At 42.8% G+C, this 18,991-nt stretch overlaps 1 protein-coding gene across 1 annotated transcript; it reads left to right on the top strand.

The window, feature by feature from the left end:
* Positions 1–207: 207 nt before the first annotated feature.
* Positions 208–8,465, top strand: gpc2 (glypican 2). Its single transcript, XM_079745515.1, has 11 exons — positions 208–521; positions 2,021–2,179; positions 2,769–2,903; positions 3,461–3,636; positions 3,967–4,047; positions 4,577–4,742; positions 5,430–5,560; positions 6,100–6,246; positions 6,507–6,643; positions 6,886–7,058; positions 7,204–8,465. The coding sequence occupies exons 1-11, from the start codon at positions 350–352 to the stop codon at positions 7,473–7,475; spliced, it is 1,749 nt and encodes a 582-aa protein (XP_079601641.1). The 5' UTR covers positions 208–349; the 3' UTR covers positions 7,476–8,465.
* Positions 8,466–18,991: the final 10,526 nt, after the last annotated feature.

Consider the following 18,991-nt stretch of genomic DNA (forward strand, 5'->3'; position numbering starts at 1 on the left):
GCGATTGATAGGCTGGCAGCCTGAGAGAGATGAGAGAGACTGGGGGACGGGAATGCCCCATTCATACTCTACCCACATCTATACGCATTGTAACTCCATCAGTAAAGGCAGACATAGATACTGCCGATCTACACATGTAGCCTAAAATCCAGACAAATAGAAAGATAAGCGTCTCGGTTTGGGGCCACATGGGATAGATAACCTAATCGCTTTTTGTGATCATTTAGTTTATTTTTTTATGTAGGCCTATGCACTGAATTGCCCGGAGGCTGTTTTTTTTCTTCTTTGGTCACGTTGACCGTTTATTTATCCAGAACACGCACTTCACTCGTTCTGTTCGGCGTCGAAAATGGATTTCCGGGTCTCTTTTCTCAATGTCCCGCTGTTCGTCCTCTCCACGCTTGCTGCCCTGTCGTGGACTTCGCGGCCCGTGTCAGCGGGGAAGAGTTGCAGCGACACGCGGCAGGTGTATGCAGAGAAAGGCTACAGTACCAATACTGCTCCTCTGACTCAAATCTCCGGTAGGTTAGACTGTACAAGTAACCGTTTTGGATTTCCTTAATTCATACTGTTGTCTGATATCTGTGCAGGTAGATTCCTTGCTGAAAAAGGGCTAATGTGCAGAATGTAACTTCACTCAATTGGCATGTTACATAGGGCGAACAAATTGCGAACACCGGTGCAACAAAGAACCTCGCCCCTAATTAGGGGTGTCTTCGAGGCTGTACTGTGTGAGGTCCTATACCCATTTGTTAGCGGCAGTCGCGGTTTCTTTTTAAACAGTATGGGATGAACCGTTGATATTTGTGGTCTCACGGTGGTTCATACACATTTTAATTTCAACATAGTAGACCTACTTACACAATACACTGTATTTGAATAGAAGAACATGGCAATATGTTTCGTTTCGGATTTGGTGTTTGATGGGGATTTGGAGTCTAATACTGTCTGAAAGGTGTGACTGACACACAAGACTGTGTCTTTAGGTTTTGGGGGTTGCATTAATGAGCATTGTGTTTATGGAAGTCTGTTCCCGGCGGAATCTAGTGATGCTTTACTTTGGAATTAGGGGGTGTACAATATTGATTGATAGCACGTGTGTGTGTGTGCGTGTGTTGTGTGTGTGTGTGTGTGTGTGTGTGTGTGTGTGTGTGTGTGTGTGTGTGTGTGTGTGTGTGTGTGTGTGTGTGTGTGTGTGTGTGTGTGTGTGTGTGTGCGCGCCCGCGCGTGCTTGTTATCTATGCTGAGTCTTGGCTCACTGTCCCGTGGGCCTGGGGAGCAGATGGCCAGGGAAACGAGGATGTGGAGAGGTAGTTCTGAAATGGAAATAGAGGGATAGAAACCGCTAATAGCAAAACACACACACACACACACACACACACACACACACACACACACACACACACACACACACACACACACACAGAACAAAAGCACTATATTGAGAATCGGAGAGAGAGGATTTTTTGGTTCCAGGTTTATTAAATACAAAATGTCAGACAGTGTTAAATCATTGGGTAAACATATATTGCCCCGAAAACCCCCCCACCCCTCATCTTAATTGCTGTCTGCATGTACCCCCCCCCCTTGCTTGACGTTTGCATATCATTTCTTTTGACATATCAAGGCCCAACCTGAGTTGACAAAGAAAGACAGATTGAAAATGCATTATTCATGTCGGCAAATTTTAATTTTCGCCGAAGGTGATTATTTATTTATTTTTCTTCTTTTAACCACAGCAACATAGAAAAGTAACATAGGGTACTGATGATGAACATCTTATTTTAAGCATTTTATCACCATACAGCATCACAAAACAAAATCATTAACCACACAATACCAATCAACAACAACCTCATCATGAGGACATTTCTAAGGTAAGATATAAGATGAACTTCATCAATCCCAGACGGGATTTATGGGAGAACTTTGGTTAATGACTGAGATTGGTTAACAGCAGTGCGCTCCGTTCCATCTGATTGGTTGTGGGCTGATTGTTGCTGATTTCCTATCTGTCCAGGTGAGCACCTGCGGCTCTGTCCCCAGGACTACACCTGCTGTTCGAGTCAGATGGAGGAGACTCTGTCCCTGCAGAGCGAGAGAGACTACCTCAAAGCCATCGAAGACACTAGCCAGTTTCTCTCCACCACCTTTACCCAGAGACACCGCAAGTTTGACGGTGAGACGAGGCTCCAGTGAACAAGCTAATGGAACAATTTGATCATTAATGGAGGTTGATTATTTTCTCATGCTTGTCTGAGTTGTATTTTGTTTGACTCCCAGCTAAAAATTACTGTTTGATCCTAATATTAAGTCTACCTAGTGTCATTGAGCAAGATCCCTAACTTTTTAAAAATATTGATAATTGCTCATGAAGTTGCTTTTAGTTCTTCAGACATTGTGTTTCTTTGCTGATATTCAGCATAATTCTTCCCATAGCTCTGAATTATATTGTCATTTTTGTCGTGGCGTTCCAACTCCTTTCCTTTATGTAACTAAACCAATGAATCATTGAAGTAGACTGAGAAAGTAGGAGACTGCATGTGTCCTAAATAAAGACGGTGACTAATACATTTAAATGCAAGTATATTAAGGTGGGATTTACAGATAGACTGGATCTTATGTAACCATCACACTGGGCTTTTAAACCAGGCTGAACGCAGCGCCTACACAGAACGAAGCTGTCTTGTAAATGAGGTGTAGGGGCGTGGGTGGTTGTATCTGGAGCCAACATCTATAACCCTGCCTGCTTCTATCTGTCTCTCAAGAGTTCTTCAAGGAGATCATAGACCTGTCGGAGAAGTCCATGAACCAGATGTTTACCACGACGTATGGAAGACTGTTCACCCAGAACGTCCGTGTGTTCCAGGAACTGTTTTCAGAACTTCGCAAATACTATTCCGGTGGGTTGAGTTGTTTTGTTCTTTACATTGGAAACAGATCATGGTGTAGATCGGTAGATGCAGTGCTCTACTCGATGTAAAGGTTTGGCATTTTCTGGGGACAGAATTGAAGAAAGAGATGCTGGAGAATCGATAGATGCCATATGTCATACTCTATTTCACATGCCTGTTGCTTTGTTTTGGCTCGACAGCAGTGACTTGGCAAGCCCAGGCCCGATCTGTGTGCGTACAGCTTAGTCTACCATCTCATCGTCCTGGAGAGGCACTTGCGGTTTTGTCTTGGTGCATGGTAGAAACCGTAGCTGCGGATATTATAATAAAAATCCCCTGCAACAGCCTACTGATTAAAACACTTGTCAATTACAGTAATATTATATGTAATGGCTTAAAATCTTAAAACCAATATACAAACCAATCTGAGAACCTACAAATATGGATTGCATATATCATATTAACAAAATATAGCATTTCTGATTCATCTATATAGATTTTTATTCATCTTCCAAATTCCCTGTCTGGGATCTCATCTTGTATTGAATGTATGGTTTTATACACAGGGGGCAGTGTAAGCCTATCGGAGGTCCTGTCTGACTTCTGGTCCAGCCTGGTGGAGCTGGTGTTCTCCCTGGTCAACCCCCAGTACCAGTTCAATGACGACTACCTGGAGTGTGTCACCAAACACGCAGAGCAGCTGCAGCCATTTGGCGACATGCCCCGCAAGCTACGCGTTCAAGTATGTACCCTGAAACCTACAATGAAAAGTGTTTGCCATACAACGACACGGTAAACCTATTTAAAACAAAACCAAGTACAGATGGTACCGAACTCTCAATCAGAACCTAACCGATCTGAATTTATTCTGTGTGGCTGTGTTTTTAAGGCAGCAAACTTTGATTTGAAACACCAATTTCATCCACTCTTGAAATTTAGTGAGTATTGATTTTGGTCTGTGAAGCAAAAGGCTGGAAAACCGAAACATGAACAAAATCTGCCACAACAGGGAATAAACAACAGTGCAGTTCTGAGTTTCGTCGTTCACGGGTGTTATTTGTGGAATTCACAGGTCTCCAGAGCCTTCATCGCGGCCAGGGCCCTATCTCAAGGCCTGGCCACCGGCCGCGACATCGTCAACAAAGCCACCAAGGTGACTGATTGCCCTCCGTCCTCCATGTGAGCTGGTGCTCACATCTTTTGTGTCGTGGAAAAATTTATTGTAACTGTAATATCCAATTATATAAACCTTGTATGTATAATAACTTATGAATTGAAAAGGAATTTGTATTCTCCTTGGACCTAGAGATACCTCCCTTCCTTTCTCTAATTGAAAGGTGTTGAGATAGTTGGCATTTGCATTGCCACCGTAGCCACGAAGTCTGACACTGAGGCCATGCCAATTGACTTCTCTCCGCCATGGCCAGTCCTATACTCTCCCCAATGGTCACTCCCCCTGACCTTTGTTTCCTTTGTATTTATTGGCCACGATTGGGAAAGTTTCCCTAAAAGAATCCTGTGCAACCATTGCCTCATTGAATATTTGCTTGGTAGTTTTGCTACCAGTATCTTTAAAATTAGATCACATACTTTGCTGTCCGAAGTAAAAAAAACAAAAAACGTTATTCTTCATCACTTTGCTATCCACCCTGTTTTGATGTAGGTCATTGTGTGTTTTCTAGTTGAGCGCTGGTTCGGAGTGCGCACGTGCCCTGATGCGCCAGTGGTACTGCCCGCTGTGCCGGGGCGTGCCCACACTGCGGCCCTGCCACTCCCTGTGCCTCAACGTGATGAAGGGCTGCCTCGCCAACCAGGCCGACCTCGACACCGAGTGGAACAACTTTGTCGGTGGGCACATGCGAGGGAGAGAGTGGGGGGACGCGACATGCACGCTAGTTACGATAGAGCGGCGGTCTTTCTTGTCGGATCGGATGGATGTTCTATGGCAATGTCGGTTTTATATTTTTGCATCGCTGTAGCTGACAATCGGTGAGGACACGAAAGGTCACATGACATTCTTGATTTCATGATGATGTGCTTTAGTTATGGTCCAGAAATCATTGCATTTTTCCCTCATATCTTGCAATGAGCGTGATTACTACTTTGTTATAGATCTCTCTCTCTCTCAGACTCTCATCTAGTTCACTCTGTCACCTGTCACCTAAATAATTCCCAATCGATTGGTACTTTTTTAAATATTTTTTTGTAGTTAAAAAAAACTAGTTCTACCATGGTTTTATCTACCTGGGTTTAATATTTTCCTTTTGGCGGCCCGATAAACTAGTGGCTAAGATTGTTTGTTTGGTTCCCAACAGCAAGGTTCTGTGTTCAATCCTCAATGTCTGCCGTCTACCTACCTACCTACCTATCTTACAGCAAGAGGCCTAACCCCCTTCCAGGCTGCTCCTAATTGAGAAGTATTTTCAAATTGAGACTAAACAATGAGAGTAGAGTCGGCTACAAGGCCTACACTGTTCAAGTAATGAGTGACCTTTGGTCGACTTCTTATGTTGATCCCCATCTTCCTCCTGTCAGATGCCTTGTACCAGGTGTCTGAGAAGCTGGAGGGTCCGTTCAACATGGAGCTGGCTGCTGAGTCCATCTCTGTCAAGGTGTCGGAGGCCATCATGCACATGCAGGAGAACAGCGTCAGCATCTCAACCAAGGTGAGCCACAGGCGCTCCTAAAACGAACGTCAGAAACCGGGCGGGACTGTGGTGGGAGTCGTTATACGTGGTCAAGGGGAAAGGCTTTGGATTTCCACTTCTGATGTTCTATCTACTATCTAACCTACAGAAGTTATATTATTTTCGATGTTACCTTGTAATGTATTGCAATCGCTATTGGGCAGAAACCATCTCCTTCTCCTTCCACCATTTTCTTTGCTGATTTACATTGAGGAAAACATTGAAAGCGATTACCAAAGACACATTTCCAAGAAATTGCACATCCAAGAACTGCACACATATATTACCATTCCTTTTTGTTGATGTATTTATTTATTGATGTTATTTATGTTAATTTTTATTTATGTTATTTATGTCAAAATGCAACCACTTGAAATTAACTTTCTTCCATTTAAATGGAAAGGAATTTTTTTTTGACATGCTTCAATGACACTGACAGTATTGGGCACTTCCATGCTAACTGTGCTAACGAGCTAACAATGCTAACCGAGCTAACTAGCTATGCTATCTGTGATCAGGTGTTCCAGGGCTGTGGGAGCCCCAGGCCTGCCCCGGCTCGATCCAAGCGCTCCCCCAAGGAGCCGGGTGGGAACCGCAAGCCCTTCCGCACGTACAGTCCAGAGGAGAAGCCCACCACTGCCGCCGGGACCAACCTGGACCGCCTGGTGAGTGGGGAAGGGGGGCAGAGAACCTGCTCATTAATGACATGCAAAAAATATATATAATACGTAAAGAAAACACATGAGGGTGTACATATCTGTCTATGAAAGCGGTGCTAGTTTTAAAGTTGACGTTAGAACTCAAAACTGTAGGGACAAATCGACTGAATGCCAGCTAGCATTCATCTCGACCTTGTGCTCCAAAGCGTAGAGACTCTGTGCTTTAATGTGACTCACAGCCAGCGTTTCCTCTCGCCCCCATCCAGGTGACTGAGCTGAAGGAGCGACTGCGGCCTATGCGGGGCTTCTGGGTGTCTCTCCCACACACCATCTGCAACGACGAAAAGATGGCGGCCGACGTCAGCAACGATGACCGCTGCTGGAATGGACAGACCCGGGGCAGGTGTGTGTGTGTGTGTGTGTGTGTGTGTGTGTGTGTGTGTGTGTGTGTGTGTGTGTGTGTGTGTGTGTGTGTGTGTGTGTGTGTGTGTGTGTGTGTGTGTGTGTGTGGGGGGGGGTATCGACCAATGTAATAATAATGTCAACCAACAACGTACAAGTAATCATGAAATTACACTTATAATTCAGTTTGATCAATCTCTATGTGTAGCTTGAGTATTGAAGCCCTTGCTGTTTGTTGGCCAGGTACCTGCCAGAGGTGACGGGAGACGGGCTGGTGAGCCAGATCAACAACCCCGAGGTGGAGGTGGACATTGCCAGACCAGACGTCCGGACCAGACAGCTGATCGGTGAGCTGAGGGTGGCCGCCAACAAACTGAGGCACGCGCAGGCTGGACAGGACACTGACTTCATGGACAGTAAGCACTTTCTTATGATTCTGGTTCAAATGGTAAAGATGACCAACTGAAATCAATCATCTTGTTTTATTTTAACAAACAATTTGTTGATAGGATTACAGATAACACAATGAACTGCTGTCTGTTGCTGTCCTCCATATTGCAGGTGAGGAAGGCAGTGGATCTGGGGGCGGAGACAGAGGTGAGAGGTACAATGATGATTGGCCAGGCTATGGGCCCAACTCCCCGCCTTATAACCAACCCCCTCGGAGCCCCTCCTCCATCCCTGCCAAAAAAACCCGTGTGCGAGAACGAAATGGCTCAAAGTGGAATAAGAACAATGGCCATGGAAGAGCGAAGTCAGAATCCTGCAGGCTCACGTTCTCCCCACTCTTTCTGTTGTCTTTGATGGTGGCTGTCTCCCCCTTCTGGAGATAACAAGTTATTGCACCTTTGAGCACATTGGTCAGGAGTCTGAATGGAATGATGATCTTTTGTCTTAAGCACATGTCTCTTGGAAATAATTTTGCCTATTGGTCACACCAGCAAACACATGAAACTAATTGAATGTTGTAGGGGTTAGCAATAATTGTTAGCCAACTAGTTCATAACACTAATACCTAACTTCTATTTACCTGGTTATGCAGTACCAGTATGTTTTTTCGTGATTGTACGATTACTGCCAGCTATCAAATTTAATTTATAAAAGAATACATTTAATATTCTGACATTCATTTGGTAAACTTTGAATTAAGCTGAGGAATTAAATCAGAAATGGAGGATGAAGAAGTGAGGAGCCAGCAAGATCATTTATGTCCACCATTTTAATACTTTACAAATTATTTGCAGATATAAATGTTGAATAAGGACGGACGTAACACCGGTAATTTATACTAGGCTATTCCATACTGGCTCCCTAAGGTAATATCCAAAGCAGCTAAATACTTTGGAAGATACGTCAGCATTTTGAACTACAGTGGGTCAACTACTTAATTATGTTCTGCTACATAAGTGTATGTATTTTTATTTATTTAGATTTTTGTGATATTTGATTGTATTTATTTATTCATGTATTTATTCTGCTCGGTTTCATGATCAGAGTGTTCTTAAAACTTCCTGAAAAAATGGTGTGTGTGTGTGTGTGTGTGTGTGTGTGTGTGCGTGCGTGTGTGTTTCTTCTATTTTGTGCATACCACTGGTGTGTTCTGAAGAGATGAATGTTGTCACAGAGTGTGTTAGAACATTGAATTATTGGTTTTGTATGGACTTTAACACAACTGAAATTGAAAGTTAACATAGATAATGGTCCTTAATTATTCTATGCAGAATGCCACAAAAACACAAGATGATACCTGAAGCTTTTGGATTTAGATGTTTTCGTAATGGGCCAAATAAAGACACAAAACAGCACAAAGAGAATGTATAGATATTGGCAAGGACACTTTCTGTTAAACAGCCACTTAAGAAGATTTGTGAGGGGGAGGAGAACTGTTTATTTTCAGCTCATGTTAATAGTGTTCAGCATTCAATTCCAAAAATGTAAGAGTATTGAGTTGATTTAGTGTGTTTGATTCTACTAAATCAAATGGATTCATTCACCACACAAAGCAGGTGAATGAATTGAAGAAACATCAAGCTTTTTCTGTAATTGTGAACTTTGATATTTTATATGTTAGAAATTTTTATGTATGTTTTTCTAACACCTGACTTTGGAAGCATTTTTTTTATGTAATTCTGAGAGTTCCTGCGAAATGTATGAGGATGTCATTATTACCGTACTGTAAAATGTATTATTTTGCACAATCACATGAGAACCAGTATTCAAACAGCAATGGCACAGTAACCTGAGATGCTTGTGACGATCAGACTTAAACTATGTTTGTGGCCTCTACATTGTATTAGGTCCATAGTACTTTAGATTACAGCCTGTAGCCTGCTGTCGATTCACTCTTGTAACACATTCCATTATGGTGAATGAATAGCACAACTTTTTCGTGTTGTAAATGTTGTTTGGTATTAAAATGAGCTTTGGAGCTTCATTAAAGAAAACATTAGTTGTTGGCCCGTGTCTCTTTTTTGTACCGAGAAGATGGCTCATGTTGTTTTGTATATAAATTAGCTTGGATGCTCTTCAGAGTGTAAACAATCACAAAAGGTAAGGCCATCTAAGCAGCTGTTCTTTAATAGTATGTTTGTCAGGTAAGATGGAGAACAAGGACATGATGAATGTCCACCACCGTCAAACAAGGACATGATGAATGTTATATCTTTAAGTCCTGCATACTGACATTAATCTTCATCAATTTAAAACATATCACATTGTGTTAATGGAGAACCTTTTCAGACATCTCTCAGGTTCTGTGTCGTCGATGCATTCGAACGACTAAAGTAAACTTTAGAGGCACGAAGCTACCGCCACTAGGCGGCGCCAGAGTAGTGTCTTAGTGCTGATTGTACTCATTACTCAATTATTTTAATAAGTTAATGTTATATGTATTCCTTAATAAAACACTATTTCAGCTTAATTTTGGATGAACTCAAGTTAAATGCCATACATAAGATTTGACTATTTGCTAATTTCTTCCAAAGGTCACCTCTTTGTTTTACCTTGAGGATGTATGAAACCTGCTGTCTAGGCACAAGCAGTAGGCTTAACTTACAACTGCACTCCATAAGATTGAAATTTATATGAATGAAATATATACAAATTAGTTTAATATATGCAGACATTTTGAGGACAACAAGAAAGGGCAAAACCATGTTCAGATTTTTTTTCTTTTGAATTTAACAAAATATTCAACGTAAAAAAAATAATTCAGAGAGAGAAGAGAAGGGTTAGATAAATTCCAGATAAATACACTTTGCCAAAAACAGAGAAAACAAGGTTTCCTCCACGAATGGCTTTTGGTCTAAGCTCTGCCCCAAGCTGCTTCCAAAAGATAATGGCCTCCATCTTCGCCGGGATCCCAGGTGCGGCCATCTACCTGGATGATATGGAGGTTCACGGGGCCACCGTCGAGAGCCACGATGAGTGCCTCCACAGCCTGTTCAGTGCACTGGCCAAACACCACCTTACACTGTGTGTGTTTTCTCTGCCGCAACCATTGAGTTTCTGGGGTTCCATCTCTTGGCTGACGGCATATACCCACTCCACTCCAACACAAAGGCCATCCATCGGTCCTGGCACACTTCAACCCAGCCAACCCCACCATCATCACATGTGACGCCTCCGCGTCACATGTGATGATGAAGCCCTAGCATGCCCCTGGGCATTTGAGCGCTGGCACATGTGCCTCTATGGACGCACATTCACACTGAGGACGGACTATCAGGCCCTCACCACCCTCCTAGCCATGTCTGGCAACCGGGCACAAACCCCTCCGTCTGCATCGTTGGGCCGACCGCCTGCACCAGTACAACATCCGCCTGCAGTTCAAGCCGGGCCAGACAACATTGTGGCTGACCTGCTGTCACACGCAATTCCCAACCCACCCAAAGATCCATCTTTGACCCCCAGACAGGACCAGGCCGAGCACGACCTCGTGGTCCGGGCCGGCCCCAGCCCCACCCATGCAGCCGGTGGAATGGCCGTCCCCACCGTGGGAGCACCTACAACTCGACATCTGTGGTGAGCTGCATGGTGTGCCGCATCACCAGCGGTACCTCGTCGGACTCTAAGACCTCCACTCTAAGTGGCCAAAGGTGGCGCCCGTGTGCCCAGTCACATCCAAGGTGTTGATTGACATGTCTGTCTTCCTATCTGGAGGGGAGAGGGATTCGCCACATTCGCACAGCCTTCTACAACCTGATTGCGAAAGGGTGGGGGTGGGGGGAACGGTTGAACCAGTCATTGAAAAATGTCATCAGAGCCCATCCAGCACAAGGATGCGCACTCACCACCAGTCTCCTCTAAACGCTGCTACATTGCCGGGCCACCCGCCACGCCACGCCACGCCAGGATCCTCTCCAGCCTCTCTCATGCTGGGGCGGGAGTTTCAGCTGCCTTTGGATAGGCTCCGCCCTACACCGGCTCGGGACCCAGCCCTTGGTTCGAGCCACCGTTTACACACGCCAGTGTCGAATGAAGGACCGTTTTGACAGGGTCCGACGTGCTCAACCACCTGTCATCGCTCTCTTGGACTGGGTCAGGATTCGTCTACCTCACCGGGACACCAAGCTTCAGTCTTTTTGGGCGGACCCGGTCCAGGTCTCTCGTCGACGGTACACCCTGGCAGGCTGCACAAGGTACACCCCCCCTCCCCAAGGCCCAGACGTGGGTGTGGTTTCTGCTAGAGTTCTGCCAGCTCCATGGTTCCCAGCTCCTCTGGCCCAGCCCGATGGGTAGGTGGTTGTTGCTGTACCTGAGGCCCACCCAGTTTGGTCACGCGGCAGGCCAGAGAACATGCTTGACTATCACTCCTCAGTTCTGTGAAGGGAGGGAAATATTACATCTGACACTGCTGCGTCAGTGTCATGTGATTGACGGCAACTTGCTATTCACATGATCGTACCTGGAAGTTCAGTTAGTTGCATCTTTGTGAATAAATGGAGTACGCTCCGACGTTAGGTCATGTTTCTGTCTCCGTTATTTCAATGTAACAGTGTTGTTGATATTTGTAGGAACTGTGGGTTTTTAAAGATAATGCTGAGATTAGGGTATGGTGTGGTAGGCAGGGAAAGGTAGGCTGATCATAGCATTGGGCTTTTATGATCTCTTCTAATAAATACGATTAATGTAAACTGGAGGGCTTTGTGTGTGTGCCCTTTGTGTGTGTGTGGTAGGTTTTACTACCATACTCTGCTCTCCTACTCTGAGGTTCTCTCTTCAACAGAAATGCAAACATATACTACGGGGATATCAGAAACATGACAAAAACAAGTGCATGCCCTGCACTTAATACCTGACAAGACAGAGACAAGACCTCATTGGTTGTGTATGATAGGTGGGTATGTGTCTTTGGAATGGACTGATTTAGCATCTGCTGCTCTCTGCAGTGCAAAACTGTGCAATAGGACCCCTAATAAATGCTAACATTATACTACTGCTAATATTTTATTGAGTATTAAGTATCTCTAAAATAAAATTAATCAAACATTTTATTAGGACCGTCATCAAAATCCTTGATAGCTATGTTGATTATTTAACTTTTCTCTTTGAAAAAGGACATTAAAGCCAAAATAACACAATTAGAATCATTCTCTATTAACCAAACCAGCAGTCACCATTCAGGTTCAGTCAGTAATAGGAATATACAACCATTTCCTGGCTGGTTTCGAATGAACCTTGGCAACACATCCTGTTGAGACCAGGTCTATGTATGGTTAAGAGTTGGGGTGGCATGTCGAAAACAAAGACATGATCCTTGGCAACACATCCTGTTGAGACCAGGTCTATGTATGGTTAAGAGTTGGGGTGGTATGTCGAAAAACAAAGACATGATCTGCCAACACCCCTGCCTCTCAACTCTGTTAACAGACCAGTGGTAATAAACAAAAAACACGGGAAAAAAGATTGAAGGAAGTGGCCCTCAAAGTGTCCATCGCTGGGCTACAATGACAAAGATGCTGCTGACACATGCGGGTTTGGGAATTCTCATTTAGACGTTTTTTTTGTTTTTGTGTAAATGCAATGAAAACAATCGGCTACAGCAATTTATTGATATTAGAAAATATAATTATTACTTTTGAATACTTCAGTACAAAGGATGCATTGAATATTTAAGGTGATTATTGGCCTACACATACTAATCATAAGTCAGAACGGGCTACATTTGGCTGAATTATAAGGAGTAATATGAAGAGCCGTTTGGGAGCCAAAAGAGCAGGCTCTTGTTGGGAAGCTGATCCAAATGATCCGGCTCATTAAAAAAAAGAGTCAGAAATTCCTTTCTGGTCGTGCATAGTGGCGAAGTCATGCCCCTTCCGGTAGAGCCCATGGGACCTTCTGGTCCCAGTCTTTATTTGCCCCGGATTACACATATGTTGTTTTGTGGATTTAAATGATAATTTTCCATGTCAAGAGATTGACCGTTTATTGTGCAAATGTTCAGTTAAAGGCTGTAGAGAAAACACAATGAGAAAGACTGCATGTCTCGTATGTGCCGTCACGCTCCCTGCGACTGGCGTGGACAAGACCGACAATCTCCCCATCGGCATAACTGAAACTCTCCACATGCCCCATAATGGTTTTCACCTCTTTTGATGCTTTTATCCTCCCCTTGGAAAAAACCTAACATTATCAAACTTCTTCACGAAAATGTTTAGTTTTCTTTGCATGGAAAATTATTTAAATCCACAAACATATATGTAATCCGGGGCATATAAAGACTGGGACCAGAAAATAATTTCTTTCTCTCCATAGAAACCCATTCATATTTTTCAATCTCATAAGTCCCATGGACTTTACCGGAAGGGGCGTGACTTTGCCACAGATAGTAGCGTCGTCTTGTTTCCCTATGGTCTCCTCGGTAAACTTCACAACGCTTTGAACTGTGGGTAATTCCCTTTGGTGAAGTCTGCACTGATGCGGACTCACGGAAAGGCTTCGCTAAGTGTGGACTCAAACCCTCACGCCCTTTGGAATTCGACATTGGGACAGCCCTAAAGCCTTAATAATTTCACGAGAACGCACAATCAAGTCTGTGAGTCCGGACATTGGGATTGGGCCATTGACTTTGCATGGAGTGCTCGCCAAATGCATTGTGGGTGCGTCCGACCATTCGGCTCCGTGGCCTGCGTCAAAAAGTTGAGAAATGTTCAACTTTTCAAGCAGCGGCGGATCCGTTGGCCAATCAGATCGCAGTTATGCAAATACACTCCACGTGTCTCCTGGATCCATTTTGCAATAACAAGCAGGAAGAAGCAGGAAAAACCTGTCCGTTATATATTTTTAAAGAAATGTGGAATGATAGGATTGTTTTTAGTCACCTGTTTGTGTTATCTTTTGTATTTATATCCACACATAGCGGGAAGCGATTTGATTGGCTGCAGTATGCATCTACAAAGAATAGTCCCCTATACGTCAGACACACCCTCGGTCATCCGTCGACAGACGCATGTAGTGTGAAGAGTTTGCTAATCAAAAACTAAGGAGCACTGGATCAAAAATGCCCTACACGTACCCATGTCCCCAGCATAGTGCTCCGGAGCGGGACTATAAGGCTCTCGGCCTGTGGCGGCTGAGCTGGGGGAGTTGGGACGGGTGGGAGTAGCGTTGCCGGCAGGGAAGCCGTGGCGTGTGAGACCAGTAAGTCCAGTTGGGCTCCCATCTGCGTGACCCGGGTAGAGAGGCCCTTAAAAGCCTCCACCGCTTCTCGGAGGGCTTGGCTGTGTTCCCCGACCAGGGCGCCTTGAGTGGAGAGAGCTTGGTGGAAGGAGTCCATGTCCGCTGGGTCCATTGTGGGCCAGATCGCTCTGTTAGGGGGCAATAGCGTCTGGACCCAAGAGCAGAACACAGAGACAGGACAGGAGTTGGAGTGAAGGTGAACAGGTTTATTTGGTGTAACCAGGAGTGAGGCAGGGGGCAGGTTGGAGAGTGGGGCGCATCAGGAGTGAAGCAGGCAGGCTGGAGGTGTAGATCCACAAAACTATAAGCAAAAGAGAACAAAGGTGAGGCACGAGATTTCAGCAGGAGAAACATCTAGAAAGTGTAGTTACCGGAGACAGGTACGAATAACTACCCCGGTATATCGAAGTACGATCTGGCAAAGACTACAGGGAAACCAGGTGTATCTGAAGGAGAGTTGATGAGCTGATGCAGGTTAGGTGTGAGCAGTTGAGAGTGGCAGGTAAAGCACAGAGACAGACAGGGGGAGAACACACAGCACCACAGCTGTGGCTATAACAATGCTTCATTCATTGCCAATAAGTTCCAGCCAATCACAGTGGTCCCAGGATATGTACATGTTAGTCTAAAGTCAGAATGTTGCACTTCAGTGAGACAAGCACTGGTTCAGCATCAAACCATTACAATGCTGTTGGCAACGATTATTCTGAGTACTGCATGTAAGTATACTGTTTTAAATTAATTTACATCATTGAGGCGTTTGGTTTTAAGAATATATCGTAATTCTTGTAGTAGGATGTTATTCGATTTCGTATAATAAATTGGCTCATATGTAACTTTTTTTGAAGTCTTTTACTTATCTTTATGTTTAAGTGCTGATTCAGACCCAAGAGGATCCTCAACCACTCTATTTAAAAAAAAAGCTGCACTTGGAGCTATTGTTACTCTGGATTGTGCAGTTTTGAAAGACCTGAATATCAATGAAGAGTTATACTGGTATAAGCAATCTCTGGGATATAATCCCCAAATGGTAGCTAGCAGATATACATCAAAGGTTAAGCTGTCTTTTATGTCGAGGTTTACAGTGGGAAATGGAAGTAACTTCAATTTGACAATTGGCAACGTTAAAAAAGAGGATGAAGCAAATTATTTCTGTAATCAAGGAGGACAATATCTAAACATTTGGAATAATGGTGTTTTCCTAAGGTCAAAGGTAAATCATATATTTGTTTGGATATTTGTTGTTTTAAATATAAAAAAGAATTCTCCGAAAGAGCTGCAAAGATTTGGGTTTGTTTCTTATGATGATTGTGTTTTATTTAACTGGAATAATGGCGTTTTCCTGACCGTCAAAGGTAATTAATTTTAGTTTAAAATTTCTTTGTAGTCAATTTCATGATCGACAAAAAGATTTCATGATCAAACCAAATACATTTGGTTTGTTTCTTCTGATGATAGTTTTATTTAACTGTTCAGATCCCAATGACCAGAGGTTTGTCTCCCAGACTGTGGTCCAACAGCCTATGTCTGCATCAGCTCAGCTGGGAGACCCTGTGGCTCTCCAGTGCTCTATTACCTCCAAGTGGACAGACCCCAGTAACCAGTGCCAAGGGGAACCCAGTGTGTACTGGTTCAGATCAGGATCAGGACCTTCTCGCCCTGCTGCCGTTTACATGAATGGAAACAGGAGTGGTGAATGTCAGAATAGTTCTGGGCCTCCGTCTGCTCCACAGAGCTGTGTCTACACTCTCCCCAAGAACAATGTAGACTCCTCTGATGCTGGGACTTACTACTGTGCCCTGGCAGCATGTGGGGAAGTTGTGTTTGGAAGTGGAACCCAGCTGGACATAACAGGTAAATATATTTTACCTCCTACTTCCAGTTTATTTATTCATTGAAGTTAATCACATGTGGATATACTGAAAGAATATTTTAGATTTTATTTCATACATTGTATCTTGCATGACTTAATGCGAATGTAATGGAACAGAATATGATGGGTTCTACAGATTCATGATGACCCATTGTTGTCTGTTTCTAGATCACAACTTTCTAGTGATATTGGTGCATCGGATTCTGTTGGCTTGCTTTCTGGTTGTGATTCTAATCCTCATTCTAATCATACATCCCAGGTTAATGAGCATTGAAACACTACAGCATATTCACACATTCAACCCCTCATATCAGGAGCATCCCACCCATGTTTTAGTGTGCGATATCTTCTATTTATACTTAATTATACCTATTAATAAATAAATAAATTAGTATTTATTACATTACAGGACAGAGAGAAATGGAAAGGTTCTGTAAAGGCCCTATGTGCCACGAGGCACTTGGAGGAAAGGTAACAGGTAACATTTATTACATGAGGAACAAAATAACATTTTAACATTGCTTTACATTTCAGTAAGACTTCAAGCCAAAACGGGGGTTAGATGACTACTAATGCGTACCATGTCATTACTCATGTCAACTGTGAGTCCTCTCTGACGTTTGCAAACCCTGTTTTAGGACGAGGAAACTGATTCCCTGAACTACGCAGCATTGGAGTGTGAGGGAAGATGAACAGTGAATGACCCAGAAGAGTCTGTAATCTGCTGTGAGAGAAACCTGCAACTGAAATGCATTGATCTGGTCTAAATATACTTTGAATTCCTCAATAATGTGATGCATCTGAAATATATTTCCAAAGGTGTTAGAAGTACAAGCTTAAAATGTTGAGAGAAGATAAGGTAAATAGTAACATTAGGACAATGCTCGGAAAGCACTCAACAATAGCAAGAGAGATGATAGGAAGCAACACTTAAAGCGCTATTTTTCATTAGCTTGTAGTAGTAACTGCCACTTAACACTGGTCATTATATAATGCTTCAGTTTCTGAAGCTGCACAGAGCACATTCACATCTCTCCACCTGATTGTAGCTGGGACTCATTTTGGTTCTAGCCATAATGTGTGTGCTTGCCAAATGTTTTTGTGTCGCTGTAAAAATATTCATGTGTTACATTCATTTTCAAACGTTTTTTGCTATTCTAATTTTTTTGTTAATAATGGAATTTAATGAATTGATTGATTTTCTATTGTTTATCTGATGTGCTGCAGTGATGAATCTATCCACTGGTGTGTGTGCATTTCTGAGGTGTTGATGCAGACAAGAATTGGAACACCAATTGGAACAAATTCTAGGTACAAAAAAAGTGACTCCCTCATAATTTTTTTTAAATAGACATCACCAGTGTTCATCAAAGAATGGCTGTATAATCACTATTAACTATGATATCCTTACCTGAAAGTTAATAACAATCGATATTTAGATTTAAAAACATTGTAATATTTTTATTATAACAAAACAATTTGTAGTACTGTATAGTATATCATTTCCTATTATGTGTGTATATAAGATGTGAAAACAGTTGTATCATATGCAGTAGGTATCAGCTATGTAGTTACGGAGTTAAGATGAGGATATCACCAGGATGCAACAGATTTGGCTATTTTACTTATAAGGCCAAGTTCATATTTAAAATGAAAGAATAACTATTCTGTGTGTATATATATATATATATATATATATATATATATATATATATATTGACAATTGTATTGTCTTTCATTTGAACCAACTTCACATGGTTGATGCCAGATGCAGCAATGAAAAAAAGGGCTAGTTGATAATTGATAAACCATTAACCTTTTTATTTATATATTTTGTACAATATAGCATTCTTACAGAGGCGGGGCCTGCAATTGCTTGTGTTGATTTGCAAATGTCTATGGCGATTAGACTATGGAATTTAATTACAATTAAAAACTGCTGAAATTGGGCAGTTGGCGATCCATTGACCTCCATTATTATCCAACTGATTGTTTAGCAGCTCCCATACCACATATTACAAAGTTTAGCAAATAAACAGGGTAATGCACCAAAATATACAAAACATGTAAAATAAATAAATAAAAGAGCAAGTTCAGAGCAAAGATTGGGAATGACGGTTGCAGACAAAGTTTTAACTGTGTGAACTAGTTAGTTGCAGAGTTTCTTAAGCCGTTGCATGGCGTCAGAGAATTACCTTGTAACTAGCCCGAGCGACAATACTTTTTCTAAAAGGGCGATTTACAACAATGTCACAAGTGGACACTTCCCTGCGTTTATCAAATGTTTCTCACCATTTGCCAAACAGCAGAGCATTACCGTTAATTTGGATGTGCTTTTGCATCACCAGATTCCAACTCCTATTATTTGATCTGAACTGGGTTAATGCTTTACCTCCTCCGGGGAATCTACATTTATGTGAGGTCTTCTCCAGTCTACCAGTTGCTACGGTCCAAAAAAAGAGACTGGATCCCCTCTGTCTTTAAAGGTCCAGTTTGATTTAAGATGGAATCTGGTAGCCTATTTAAATAATTTTATTTTTCTCCTGTTTATGTAGGAGACAAAGCAGCTTCAGAAATGGACCTATTTAATAAAATGAAATGCAACAAGCATCTATGAACCCAAGTCAAATTCCTTGCATTTTCAAGCGTACCCGGCTAATTAAGCCTGATTCTGAAAGAGCACATAAAAGATACATACATACTTACTTCCTTCTTGTTATTTTTTTTAGAAACTGTGGTGGAAACCGAGAGCATGGCCCCAAGCAGGGGCTGAGCTGAGAGCCAGCTCTCTGAAAC

Source organism: Pollachius pollachius, assembly GCF_949987615.1.
Source record: "Pollachius pollachius genome assembly, chromosome: 10".
Classification (NCBI taxonomy): domain Eukaryota; kingdom Metazoa; phylum Chordata; class Actinopteri; order Gadiformes; family Gadidae; genus Pollachius; species Pollachius pollachius.

Excerpts from the sequence above, each read along its gene's own strand:
- gpc2 (XM_079745515.1), top strand. The coding sequence starts at position 350 with ATGGATTTCCGGGTCTCTTTTCTCAATGTCCCGCTGTTCGTCCTCTCC. Across the intron at positions 2,180-2,768 it reads GAGACACCGCAAGTTTGACG|AGTTCTTCAAGGAGATCATA; the intron begins GTGAGACGAGGC and ends CTGTCTCTCAAG. Across the intron at positions 6,247-6,506 it reads GGACCAACCTGGACCGCCTG|GTGACTGAGCTGAAGGAGCG; the intron begins GTGAGTGGGGAA and ends GCCCCCATCCAG.